We start from the raw sequence: 13,963 nt of genomic DNA, 5'->3' as shown, positions 1-13,963 counted from the left end.
GCAGGAGATTGTGTCAGTGTGTTCTTTGACAGTTTGCAATTCCTGTTAATTCTTCTGTTTCATTTACAACAGTGTTTCTCAAACCTGGTAATTTTAAGATGTGTGGACTTCAACTGCCAGAATTCCCCAGCCAGTTTCATTCAAGTTTCATTACAGATACTTCTGAGATTTAAAATTGAGTCACATCCCGCTTAAAGTTGAATACATGATATCTCCTCTTACACATCAATCATATTTACCATTTGTCCTACACCTGTGTATATGACAGATTATATTATGCAATACCGAATGTCCTTATTTTTAAAATGATAGAAAGCTGATGCTGAATCTGATAAGGCCCTTAAGATGCTATTCTAAATGTCTTGAGCTTTTCTGCTACTGACCAGTTGAGTGAAGACCATCAGTGTCCTTCCTTTGGATGCAAAGCTCCACCTTAAATGTGAACTCTGAAAGCACAGGAGGAAGTCAGTCCTGTTGGACCCAGTGAGATGTAAACAAGTTCCAGATATCCAACCTAGGAGAATATGATGCTCAGTTTTTCATCTTCTACAATGAACACATATTTTTTCCAGAAGTTGTTCAAACTTAACATTCGAGGGTTGTCTATGAACACCCAGTGCTCATAGATAACCCTGGTTCCACTGCTGTAACAACTCACTTCCTCATTTAAATACATCATCATTTCTCCATTATCAATTTTTCAGATACTGTGTGGAGCCAAGGGGAGTCTCTCAAGGAATCCCTTTTTAAAAACTCGATATTAGAGATTTTATTCTTCAGTTTTTGAATCCAGTTAGTTTGCATGTGTGTGCGTGCGTATGTGGTTTACTCCTGGATCCTACACACATTATGTAGTCTTTAGTTGCCAAAGTCTAGTACTACACATTTCTGTGCCAGTTCTGGTACAAAGTAAAAGCTGAAATTTGGAGCATGTGTTTAGGAGAGCCAAGATCACCACCCACAGATAACACTGCTTATTCAGGCATGATATATTGTTTGGGGACTTTATACTGACTCATAACTCTCCCCTCAGCTTGCTCCACGCTGTCAGAAGGCAGAAATTTCATTGACTCTCCTAACAAGTGCTTAGAAAAAAGCTTTTCTGCATTCAAGAAAGGGAAAAATAATCTGCATTAGGAAACGAATTATACTAATCATGTCTGGTTTGCTTTCATCTGTAGAGTTTTGAAGAAAAAGGCTGGAAGACAAAAGGAGGGGAAGGATAGAAAGCAGAAACCACATTTCCCTCAGACATAGATAGGAAATACATGCACCCATCAGAATGACTGTTTCAGAGCTGCATGATCATGCAAAATACCTGCAGTGTATCTGCCCTGACGTAAACATTCGTAAGTGCAAGAACTTCATTAATTAAGCAGGAAAAATATTGTATTTTATGTGCTGGGAAACAGAATTCTAAGTAGCCATTGGCAATTACATCTATTAGAGCTTTGTTTGAACACCTCTTAAGCTAGAATAGGGCTATAGGTTATTGTGTGCAAAAACCAGCTTTTCCTTGTTATATATTTAATGCAAGCCCAAAGAAAAGCAGTAAACACAATTCAACTTATGAGCCCGTCTTCTACGTTTTAGGCTGCAAATTGAACTGTCGTGGCTTTTCGACAAAATCCTGAAAATTACAACTTGTTGGTTATGGTGAGTATTTCCTGGTTGAGGTCTTAGCCATTTTTCAGTTGCAAATTTAAAAACAAAACAAAACAACAGTTTACCTGGCAGAAGCTGCACTGAAATTCTGAGGACCCATTTATAGCAGTTCTCTTATAATTGAAAGTCCTCTGTTTTCCTTGCTGGAAAGAAATATCTCAAATGGGAAGTTTTTGCAATTTTATTGGTAGAAAAAGGAGGGGAAGCCAGGTCTCTTGACATTCTTTCCCGGTTCAAGAAAATTAAGTATATACTTATCTAAAAGATAATCCAATAGATTATCGTGGAAGCCTTTTAGATACAGGTAGTCCCCCGGTTAAGAACACCCGGGTTACAGATGACCCATAGTTAAGAACGGAGTCTATTGTAGCAAAATTCGGATGAAATACACAATGATTTGAGTTAAATGCACAATGGTTCGAGTTCATCACACAATACTACTTACACAATATTATACAATAATACTGTTCTGGCTTACATACAAATTTGACTTAACGACAGACCTTGGGAACGGAAGTTGTTCTTAAACTGGGGACTACCTGCTACTGACATTCAATATTACTGAAAATACAGCCTGTTAATAAATGCTGCTTATTTAGCTACATTCTGAAATCAGCAAACGCAACTGCTTTAACAGCTGGGAATTCTGTATTTGCTTTACTTGAAATTTACCTGCCATTTTTTTTAAGGCTCAGCAGAAGGAAGTGAGCTACACTCGTATTCCAAGGAAGGTTTTTGAAAGTGATGCATGATGCTACTAATAAGGCGTCATGGTCATTCACACCACTTTAGAATACGCTCAGATTGTCTCTTCCAGAATGGAGTTTCCCTGCCCTTTCTGGCCAACAGATGGCAGGGTAATTCCTGCAATAAGGAGAAAAGGTGAACCTACCAAAAAAATTATCCCCAAACTAGTGACTTAAGCATTCTGATAGCAACACCCAGTTATGGTTGAAGCGATATAAGGCTTGTCCTCTTATTATTTTGACACAGCAATGGTTGGACAACTCTAGAAGACTCTGTAAGTCCCTTGCAAGGAAATACAAAAGATGCAAGAACCACAATCGGTTTCCCAACTAGCCTCCCTGAATGCTAAAAGGAGATACTTTGAACCTGCATCAGTAGAAAGAAAATAACGATACTTGCAAGCAATCACAACTGGAGGGTTTTAAACTCTTACATTCTGTACTATGGCTACAAAAAACGGGTTGTTCAATTTTTCAAAGGACCTGGACAATTTTAATCAGTGGGTATTATAATTTAAAAAATTGAATTAAATGCTTGATAATACTACTATTGTTGACTATTACCATAATACTATAGTATAGTGTTATACTCTATTATTATCCAAGGGTGCTTTGAAGCAAGACTCACTAGCTGGGTTCAGATGTTAACCCATTTGTGGAATGGGGCCAGCCACTGTGGTTTGCAAGGAATGGTTCATCATGTATAAGCCCAGCCAGCCAGGGCTTGTTGATCTGACCAAAGTTAAACACCCTACAACTTAGCTTTGAATTTCAGCAGAAATTAGAAATGCAGCAGGGGGGAAGGGCTGTTGCTTTCCTCTGCCTTTTCGCAGCACTCATGTCCAAGGGTAGATTTCAAGAAAAGGGGGCTACCCAAGTGGTCGGAGTTGCAAGCGGGAAGCCCCATGTCATGTACCTCCAAAGGGAGGACAGAGCAAGATTAGGTAGACAGTTTACCGAGACATGCACAAGCTAGATGATTTGTTCTAAAGTTCCATGTTGCAAGGAAGAGAGGGGCTGCCCTTGAAAAAGAGGCCAGAAATAATCAACATCTCCAATTGCATCTGAACAAAACAGCATTTCAGTATCTGCTGACAGAAACCCAGATTGGCCTTACAGTCCCATTCACACCTGTCAACCAAACACCCCAAGAACTCAAGTGAGGCTGTTGACTTTGTGGACCAGCCAGAATAAGCAGAAGCTCCTCAAAGTGGCAGGTGAAGATCACTGCCTGGGCCAGGATCAAAAGGTACCCGTATTTAGCAAGTGCATTTTGGGAGAAGTTAAGTCTTCCACAGAAGTCACTATCCAGAAAGGAGGTCTCAGACTGATTCTGAAGGATCTAATTTATTTAAATGTAATCCTTGCAGAGGATGAAGTGTTTTGATAGTCTGAACTAGAAAGTTCTCAAATAACACAAACTAACACAACTAACACTTGCTGTTTTCTCCCTCTCTGTATATATGTTTGTGTGAGAGAGAGAAAAGAGTCATGTATTTTTAATTACTTCAATATTGACTTTTTAGAAAAAGAATTAGGTTAGGAAGAAAACAGGGTGGAGGTGAAACTTCTAGCACCTGTCCTAAGAGAGACTGGACATTCTGCGTGATTGGCTAGGCTGATCAGATCACCCACTGGCTCTTGAGAAGAAGGAAATTACTTTCTGGTGTTAAGAGCACGGAAGGAACTGGATTCACACATGACGGCTTGGCTTCTTTAACCATAGATTTGAAAATAAATCACAATTCGCTGGGTTCCTACCAAGCCACAAGCCATGGCTTGTGAACCCCAATGGCTCCATTCACACAATACATGAGGCCAAAACAAAACTATATTATGATTTAGCCAGGGAGATTGTAATGAAACCCTTGGTTAATATATTGAGCTATAAGATTTTTCTTTATCTGCAGAAGGGGAACAAAAGGATTCCCCTTCCCACTGAGTAAAACACTAGATTAAATCTCCATAATTTGGGATAGTGGAATTTGTTCAGCTCACCCAGTGGAATACATCTGAAAAACTCCCTTTTTGGAGGGAAGGAATAATTATGATTAATTGATTATGTGCCATCAAGTTATTTTCAACTCCTAGGGACCATACCCCCCCCCCTTAAAACCACAGAAAACCGGGGGGGGGGGGAGAGAAAAAAGGAAAGAGGATATATTCCAACCATGGTTTGTTAAGCTACTATACTCATGTTTGTCCACTTAGGTTTTGGTGTGTGTATATGTGTGTGTGCTTTTTTCTGAGGTAAGTGTGTTTCATGTGATTGTATTTTCAGTATTGGGGCTATTAGCCTTTTACATTTTATACATAAAATATACAAATACCTTAAATGTGTGTTATACTATATATATTCTGCATGCGTCTGCTCTTAGGTTTTCCTTGATGAAGAATTCCTTGAGGTGCAAAGGCAATCTTCCCCCATTCGGGTGTATGGGGCTATGTTTCCTATGCCTCCCCCTAGGACAGCTACTAGGGAATTAGAGAAGCTGCCATTAAGGGAATAATGTCCACTTATGGGCCTAATTTTTCCTCTTTTGCAGGAAATAAGGTAATTTGGTGGAAGGCTCACCCACATCAAATGTGCTCTACTATTTTCACAGTTGGTCATTATTGTCAATTTAATTTGCACCTCATTCTTCAGCCACAGAGTTCAGAAGTGTGTTCTGTAAGGTAGAGATGGTGAATCTTTTTGAACTGGGGATGTTTTCTTTCTTCTTTTTTTTAAATGTAGATGTCTGGGGATGTTTTCCTGTGATCCTCTTGTGGGTTTTCCACAGGTATCTCAGTGAACACCGTGGGAAATCAGATACCTGGTCTATAGTCCAATCCAACAGATCTTACCTGGTATTATCTTCCAAAGTTACGATGACAGGTGAATTGTCTTGAATGCTTGACCACAAGCTGAACATGAATCAGCAGTATGAGACTGATAGAAGGGCAAAAGCAGTTCTTGGCTGAATTGAAAGAAGCACTGTATCAAAGATGCAGGTTGTCATTATTCTTCTCTACTCACACTGGTGAGACCCCACCTGGAATACTGTGTTGATTCTGGGCACCCCTTTTCCAGAAGACTATTGACAGGCTGGAGTGAGTTCAGAGGAGAGCAATGGGACTTAAGGACATGGCCTTGGGATGTCCAGTTTGAAGAAAAGACTAAAAGGAGGCATGATAGCTGTGTTCAGGTTCATAAAGGGAAACTATAGGGAAGATGGTCATGAAATATTTTCCATGACCACAGAAACTAGGACCAAAAGCAACAAGTATAAGTTCCCTAAATTTAATTTAAATATAAAGAAAATGTACAACAGTGGAACAATCTACCTTTTAATTTTTAAGAAGAGGCTGGACAGCCACCTCCCAGTTTCAGTGGTTTTCCTGCACATTGCAGAGAGTTGGATTTGATGATCCCTTCCAACTCTACAATTCTATAAAATTACAAATGTTGAAACCATTATGGAGTCCATTTTTAGGCTTCTATATCTGATACGTTTTGGGCAACTGAGTGTCTCTGATGAAGATAAGCCTAGTGTTCTCATCTCTTGCTGGCTAGATCCAGCTCATTTTCTGCAAACAGCAGCTTTCACCTGGTGACCCTCTAAATGTTTGTTCCTGTGCATTGAACCAAGGCCATACACAATACATCCTTTCACATAGAAATCCAGTTAAACTCTTGCCAGCATCAAAGAAGCAGACACACTTTATAGTCTCACAAGGGGCCATACAACTTTCAGTATTTTACAAATTAAAGCAGTTTTAGCAAAACATACCAAATAATACTTGAAAAAGCAATATGGCAGGCATTGCACAGCAACACCATGCTGAAGTATATTTTCAAGGCAGATGCAGATTTGATCATCCATTCATTTATACAATGACTGGTTTCACAAACTGCCTTAAGCCATGATTTATTTACCCATAGTTTGTTCACTACTTCACAATTAGCTAGGTTGACAGGACGTGCTAAGCCAAAAACTCCATGATTATAAACTGAGGTGGTTGAATTCATCCACTGTGATGAGCCAAAGTATTATTTGCTTGGCTCTGGCTTAGCATCTTCTTTGAACCCAGCCATAGGAAGAGTGTTTAGAGGCCATACAGGTTTTAGCACCACAGTATAATAGCACCATATTTAAGAACAAAAGTGGTTAATTCACTTAGAGGTATAAATCTGTTGTCCACAAATACGGCAACTTTTACAATTCTTTACATATAGAATTTCAGAAGAAAATACAATCCTAGGAAGGGAAAGTATTGTCTGATCACTGTCCCGTACTTTTTTAGCATAAGCCATGCTGGTTAAGTTCAAAAACATCTGGAGGACTTCAGGTTCTACAGCCTTAGCTTCAAAAATCACTGTTTTGTGAAAAAGTGACATATAAGTCAATGGATGACAATGACAACTCATGATGTGCATTAATGAGTCTCTCATTATCAATCCAACAGGACCTAGATGACTGTTTTTCTACAGAATAAGGCGTATACTTGCATATATCAACTTCTTTTTCCATTTCCTGTAGAGCTCTCTTGCTGAATCAGCATAAAGGGCTTTAACCGGTGTTGCCATTAAAAGCAAGAAAACCTGATTTAAACTGGGCCAGAAAGATCCAACAGGAAAAGATCCAGGGAAGGAAAATGAATGACACATTAAAGGAACTACAGACAGGTACGGAAAAATAAGGATAGTATATAGAATGTACAAAAATAATGAGTCCAATGTTTCAAAAGGCTTTCCTTGCTTCTGGAAAGTTTTAAAGCCACTGAATTATAAGTCCACAGACCGTGCTGGAAATGGTAGAAGAGATTTCTTTATTTCTGAATTCCACCTTAGCAAGTCTAGTTTTCGTTTGGGTTATGTTTCAAGCTTGGTTGATTCTTACCCCTCATTTTGTTAACAGCCAAGAATCTCTTGCACGTGGAGCAGCACTGATTCCACACTGATGGTGCAGAACATTTGCCCATATCTCGCACTCTCTCACAGAAAGTCACTGATAGTCTGTCCTTGCTGCAGGATGAACCTGTAAAGAAAAAGTCATGGGTATATAAGTACAAAAAGAAGTTACTTTGATGCCACAAAGTTAAGATAAGACATCCAGTGTTCTATTAATTATCTTCTTTCACTTGCTGGATTGTATTCAGTTATGGTTTGTATTCCAAGAAATTATGAAATTGGAAACTGAAGAATTCAGAATCCTAACATATTTTCATTAAGGCTGGGGAGATTTCTCTTTTATTCACAAAATTGTATAACGTTAGACACGTAATTTAACTGACCAAGCTGTAACAGGTGTTAAAATTGTATTTGTGTGCAGCTAGTTGTACCCAACTGGGGATAGAAGGTTCAGTCCCAGCATCCTGGGGATGAGGCAGATGGCTCAATTCACATTTAACTGTGCTACCAAATTGTACCTGAATGATATGATCCAGGAAGTTATGTACATTCTGCTTTTGTCCACTTTGTTCACAGCTAGTCCTACCATCGGGCAGTAAGACAGTCCAGGTAGCAGGTGTTAGGCACTATGGATGGCAGAGGTGTGTCTTTCTAGAAACTTAGCCCTGCATTCCCTAAGCAGGTTTGCTGCCTGACTAAATCTCAGGCAGAAAACTACCTTAGTTTGGCTATGGAGGTGAAAAGCTGCAAAAAAACAGGTATGGCAAGAACCATCATAAGATTTGGCCCTGGTGACAATGACAAGAGACACCAAAAGCACCGTGATAATCAAGTCCAGCTGAGTAGAAGCCAGCCCAGTAGCCAAGACTGCCGAAGGAGAAGGGGCCAGGCTGGATAGAATTAAGATGGGGCTAAAGCTAGAACAGAATGTTATACAGAGAACATGGATTGTGCAAAAATAAAGAATATTAGAGAGCTATAGGTAGAAAAATAGAACAAGAGTCAGATAGTTAGAACTTAGAAAAGGCTATAGGAAGGACAGAAGAATAGAGATACATAAGGAAAACAGAAGATTAAGATACCCTATAGAAAGCAATAGAAATAGGAGGTATAGGATAAACTAAATGGTTGTAAGTAAAAATGACAGGTAGTCTTTCATAACAAATGCACTTTTCCAGCTGGAATTAATGTGTGTGCAACCAGGCTGGAGTCTGCACCAACCCTGAATCTGTGACAATATAATTGAGGATACTTAGTGTTGAAAAAAAATTCAACTGCTGGTCTAACCAGCTTCTGAAGATAGAATGGCAGGACATGTGGGGGGAACTTGTTCTTCAGTGCAAGCCACAAAATATCTCAGGCCAGCTATGATATTAGCCAGATGCAGGAAACTGGGAATTCCGGGAGTTGTGGCTCTAAAATCTGCAGGATGACAAATTGAGGATGGTGAAAAAGTGAAAAGTGATGTCTAATTTTTGCAATTATTAGTAATAGCATGTATTTCATTAGATCTCATTACTCTTGATTAGTTTGTGCTATGAACTTAAGACCCAACCTTGTGCTGCTTTAATATGATTGCAAGGACTTAAATATAAATTCAAGTTATTAGTGAAACAGCTTCTGTGCTGTTCTGAGCCTGTTTGGGAAAGAGAAATATATATCATTGGATTACAGATACCTAATGACATTTTTCTTTGTGGAAATTAGATAAATGGTTCCTCCTGGATTAATGAATGTGTACATTAGAATATCATTCTCCTTCAGAATTTGCACGTTGTGATGTTTGGGAAGTTTGTGATGCACTTTTTCAGCCCAAATAAGTACAAAATATATTTATAAATGCTCATTTTAGGATAAATATGTTCTGAAGCATATATGTGATGATAAAATGGCTGTTTCTTATGCTGTGCTTCAAACAGTTCAGAACTAATGCACAGACCCATGACATGTAAACTTGGTTAGTTTCAACTGATTAAAGTTGTGGTGGGAAGGTTGTTAGTGTGTTATGCAAACCTATCCCATTTGGCTAATTTATGATCTAATGTATAGCATGAACCCAGAAAATGGGTTACTTCAGTAGCCCAGTTAAACAAGCTGTATGGACACAGCCAGTGTTGAGAAATGCAAATGCACACAAATGTATTAAAAATGCATATTTCAATAACATTTTCTCAAGCTTCCCTCCCATCCTTAAAATTCAGAGATTAACCCAAAAATATATCAACACGTGAAAATATTTGCTCCTTGGAAAAGCAGACCCCAGAATGTCTCCAATGGGCCAGCTTATCATGCAGAATTGCCTGCAGCCTTGACCCAGGATGATTTCTTTGTACAGGCCTTTGCTGGAATAAACTCACCAGTGCTTTTCACACACTTTTGTAGGTTGCATTTCTGAGAATCTGGAGGCTTGGTCTCCTGCTCACACCAGTTCTCCTCCTTGGCTGCACGGTCATCCACACTGATGCAGTGCACTGCTCTTTTCTGGGTGCCCCCTCCGCATGAAACCGAACACTGGAAGACATTTTGAATGACGGAGCACACATTCCAAGCATAAAGGCTGCATTGACTGGGAATCAACCCCATGCCCTGTGCCCTCACAATGCCATGGGGTTTTGGAAGGGCTTTGCAAGGTAACTATTGGCTCAATAGATGCTCCAGAGGAAATGTTGCCAAACCCTGAAACTCCCATCTCATTCCCCCTCCTAGGATTCCCCCCTCCCTCCTGAAGCCAAGATGCCCTTGTCTCTTGCCACTATCCCATCAGTGTTGGTGAAATGAGAGACTAGTGGAGGGCCCCAGGACACCGGCTAGAATGCCAGGTTTCCTTCTGCATTGCCCTGCTTGATGGCGTCACTCTCCTCCCCCTTCCTTATCCTCTTTAGCCTCTGAGAGCAACAAAAGGACGCTTACACACAAAATGAAACTACTGCGGGGGCAAGAGGGCAACAGCAGTGGCTGAAGGGAATTGCCCACAGTGTGAAAAAGAGCACCAAATATCCCGGGCATAAAATGACAGTTACCTGCCTCTTGATCTATGAGGCATGATACGATGGTCCTAGTCACTGATACTTAACACATTTTAATAAATGATAAATAATACTTTCGCCATCAGGGCTGGGCACATTGCTATCTACGCCTACTGGCTACGGCTCAGTGCCAAGTTACAAGTGCAGATGCTCAGACCTCAAGCCACCTTCTAGCTAGCCTCCGATGTGGTACAGAAGGAAACTCTAAACTTAACCCCAATCCTTTGCCCTGCATCTAATTGTCTTTGGGAGCTCAGCATGAGCCTGAAGCTCTAACTTCTTGCTCTGTGAACTTGGTCACTGTGAAGTCTGCACAGCAAGGATTTATGTTTAATGTATAGGTGGACCTAATTCAACCAACAATGATGAACAAACTCTAAGCACAGGGTATACTCTCAGCTTGTTCATGTGGAAGAATGACATATGCAGTGCCTTGGTGGAAATGATAAATATAGCATCACTATAATATGCAGGAAGCTATGCTGTACTAAACATATAACGCTAAGAGACCCCCTCCCAGCAGTTATGGCTGCTACAGTCGTAGTTAATACTGAAAGTGGCACATCTTTTATTACCCTTGCAGTCACCCTCACCCTTATTAAATAGGTCTTTCCAGGCTTTGTGGAGACTTTGTTCCTTCTGCTTTACAAATCCAATGTTAGTGTGTAGTGTGAAGAATTAGGAAACATATGCGCTGCAGTCTGGACCAAAGAAGCTGGCCTTAGATGCTTGGAATTCCCTGTGTCTGAATAAAAGAGATCTACTTTTTCAGGTTGAGGGTGCACTTCTAATCCTGCTCTATTTTCATTATCTATTTGTTGGAGACACCAAATACAAAAGAGGACACTAAATGGTCCTCTTCTGATATTAAAAGAATTCAACCTGCCAGGTTTGGGTTTCTTCTTCCTCTTATCAGCTTACTTACAGTTATTATTTATTTCTTAGATTTATATACAGCCTTTTCTCCAAATGGTCAAGCAGCATAGATAGCATTTTCTCCTTCATTTCCCCAAGCAGCTGGGTGAGGTAGGATGCCCCCAAATAGTCACTGAACTTCATTAGTTAGGCTCCCAGTTCCTAATTGACCACCTTAACCAACACACCACTCCAAAAATGTATTGGTGATTCCACTGACACATGATCCCCCTTTGGCCAAGATATGTTGAAAGTTTCTGCTGGACAGCCTACTTTTTGGAGACCCTCAGAGTAATGCTCTGAGATAGCATCCCCCAAAATAGTCCCCTATTTTGTCCCCTAAATATGCTGGGAATTCTGCAAGTCATCATTTCCAAATACCTGAAGAGCAACAGGCTGGGTGTAGAGAGAATAGGGAATGGCCTTGAAGGACGGGAAGAAGAGCCACTATCAAAGAAATGGTCAGATAAGAAGGGCTTTAGCCCAGGCCAAGAATATAATTTGAGAAAACATCTCTGACAAACCCCTCCTTAGTTCTCAGAAAGATAAAGTGAGGGAGGGGGAACCACATTCAAATCTGCAAGATTCTGTTACTACAGCTGTTACAATAAAAGTAATCCTGATCTGCATAGTCTTGGTTTCTCATTCTGGTCTATCTTGTTGGGCTGACAATGGGGAAGGCTGCCTTAGAGCAATCATGGGGTCTGTGCAATTCAGAATGCTCTGGCTTTTCCAGGAGGAAGTGCAAAAGATTAAATACACAAACTGTATTTCATTGGTTAAGTAATCAAAGTGACACACTGTACCTCATTCCAAGGCTCTGTGTGCCATACCAAGCAAGGATCCATGTTACAGCTCATGTTCAATACTGGCTGGCTTTGCGCTACCTGGCAGTGGAATGGCCTCAGGGGTCTCTTCTCTCGCACATCAATGCATTGCGCATCTCGAGTCTTGAAACCACCTCCACAGCTGGAGGAGCACTGTGGAGGGAACAGCAGCAAGAAGGTAGGCTCTGTAGCTTCAGAGATCCCTGACATTTGTCTCTGAAAGCACCGGGGAACTGGTAAGATGCAGTGCAGAGATGGGGGCCCCATAGCACCTCTTTGGCCTCCCAGTGAATCCCCAGACAGAGAGGAGCTATATATATATATACTCCTTTAAAAGGGTTGTTTGAGTAGCTTTAAAAGGAAAGAAATGAATAGAAAATCTGCATGAGGCTTAAGATACCCATGGCATCTCCTAAGTTTCCCCAAATCTGCCTGATTATTCCTACTGAGATAAAAGGCTTAAGACATCCATTTCACCATTTAAAACCCAACCCAACTATATTTTGTATGTGTAAGTTCTTTCCTATCTATGCCTGAGCCTGAAGACCTCAAAATTTACATTTTGTAGGTGTAACATTATCTATACTTAGGCTTGACGACCTCTCTAGTTCAACTAATTCACCTTTCCGCTGAATCAGGAGAGGCTGTGCAGGTTCCTGACAGATGGCTGGAGCCTGTGATGGATTAAAGGAGGTCCAGGAAACTGATGCTAAATCCAGCTGAGATAGAGGGCCTGTGGGTAGGTACCCAGGACTTAGGTCTGAATGAGGTAGTGTTCCCTCTGAAGGAAAACGTACCTAGCTTGGAGTTGTCCTTGATTCTGATCTTTTACTACATGCACAGGTGGCCTTAGTAGCAAGGAGGCTTATGACCAGGTTTGACTGGTGGGCTGTGTATGATCCTATCAAGATGGAGAGCCTAGTGCCAATGATCCATGCCCTAAAACATCAGATTACTAGAAGGCATTCTCCATGGGGCTACCCTGGAAGATGTCTGGAAGCTGCCAATAGTACAGAACGCAACCTGATTTTAAACTGGGCAGTTAAATGGGTCCTGAAAGCATTTTACTTGACATATTGCCAGCTACTGAAGTCTATCAATGGTTTACAGTAAAAAAACACCTTTAAAAATGGAAACATTAAAAACAGTTAAAATAGCAATTAAAACTAAAAAGGAAAACAAGTAAAATTAAAATTAACGGTTCATATCAACAGTTAAACGCCCATATGAAAAGATGTACTTTAAGGCTTAAAAAAAAAGCTAATAATGATGTCCGTGCATGCTAAAGAGCTGGAGCAGCAAATTTCCAGCAAAATTGCTTGCAGCAACTGTAGGCAAACCTTCTGAACGGAGCATGGAGTTTCACACAGAAAGAAGGGTCCTCTCAAATAGTCTTTAAGCCACGCAGAGCTTAAAGGTAATGACCAGCTCTTCGTATTTTGCCCAGAAATGAATTGGCAGTGCTTGAAGCACAGACATAATATGGTCAGCTCATGCTCTTCCCAAGACCACGTTGTCTGCCAGCTGATGTTTCTGCCCCAGAAGAGTGCATTAAAATAGTCAAGCCTGAAGATCATTAAATTTTAAAGTATTTGTTCTCCAGAAAGAGACACAGTTGGCATATCAATCAAAGCTGATGAAATGCACTTCTGCAATAGCCTTAAAAGCGAGGAAGAGATTCAGGCCCCAAAGCATCCCCAAATTGCATATCTGCTCCTTCTGGGAAGCTGTTATCCCAGATTCAGAACAGGCAGACATGCCACCTTTCTGGAATTCCTGCCCTTGACAATAAGAACCTACATCTTGCCTGTATATAGTTTCAAGTTATTATTCTTTACCCAGCCCATTACTGACTGCAGACAAGTGTTAAGAAGTGTCATCCCATTTCCT

The 13,963-nt window shown here is 40.5% G+C and overlaps 1 protein-coding gene and 1 long non-coding RNA gene across 9 annotated transcripts in view; one reads left to right on the top strand and one right to left on the bottom strand.

Moving 5' to 3' along the window:
* Nucleotides 1–5,728: 5,728 nt before the first annotated feature.
* Nucleotides 5,729–13,963, bottom strand: part of ADAMTS12 (ADAM metallopeptidase with thrombospondin type 1 motif 12) — a 136,056-nt gene continuing 127,821 nt past the window's right edge. For 6 of the 7 annotated variants that reach the window (XM_088152864.1, XM_088152863.1, XM_088152868.1 and 3 more), the window contains 3 exons: nucleotides 12,053–12,226; nucleotides 9,663–9,816; nucleotides 5,729–7,432 (listed from right to left, as the gene is read on the bottom strand). In XM_088152864.1, the coding sequence (XP_088008990.1) occupies nucleotides 7,251–7,432; nucleotides 9,663–9,816; nucleotides 12,053–12,226 (510 nt within the window). In that variant the 3' untranslated portion in view covers nucleotides 5,729–7,250. Of the gene's footprint in view, nucleotides 7,433–9,662; nucleotides 9,817–12,052; nucleotides 12,227–13,963 lie in introns of those variants that run through there. The other variant, XR_015798289.1, reaches the window with a different exon arrangement.
* LOC148214328 (uncharacterized) overlaps nucleotides 12,123–13,963 on the top strand; it is a 28,099-nt gene continuing 26,258 nt past the window's right edge. For both annotated transcript variants that reach the window (XR_015798291.1, XR_015798290.1), the window contains exon 1: nucleotides 12,123–12,251. This is a non-coding gene — a long non-coding RNA (uncharacterized LOC148214328). The remainder of the gene's footprint in view (nucleotides 12,252–13,963) is intronic.

The sequence above is a fragment of the Python bivittatus genome, unplaced genomic scaffold, assembly GCF_059951505.1.
Source record: "Python bivittatus isolate LINGU-HERP-01145 unplaced genomic scaffold, Pbiv_v1 ctg000570_np1212, whole genome shotgun sequence".
NCBI classification, from domain to species: Eukaryota; Metazoa; Chordata; class Lepidosauria; order Squamata; family Pythonidae; genus Python; species Python bivittatus.
Note: the sequence above shows the minus strand (reverse complement) of the source record. Positions and strands in the feature narration are given on the sequence as shown.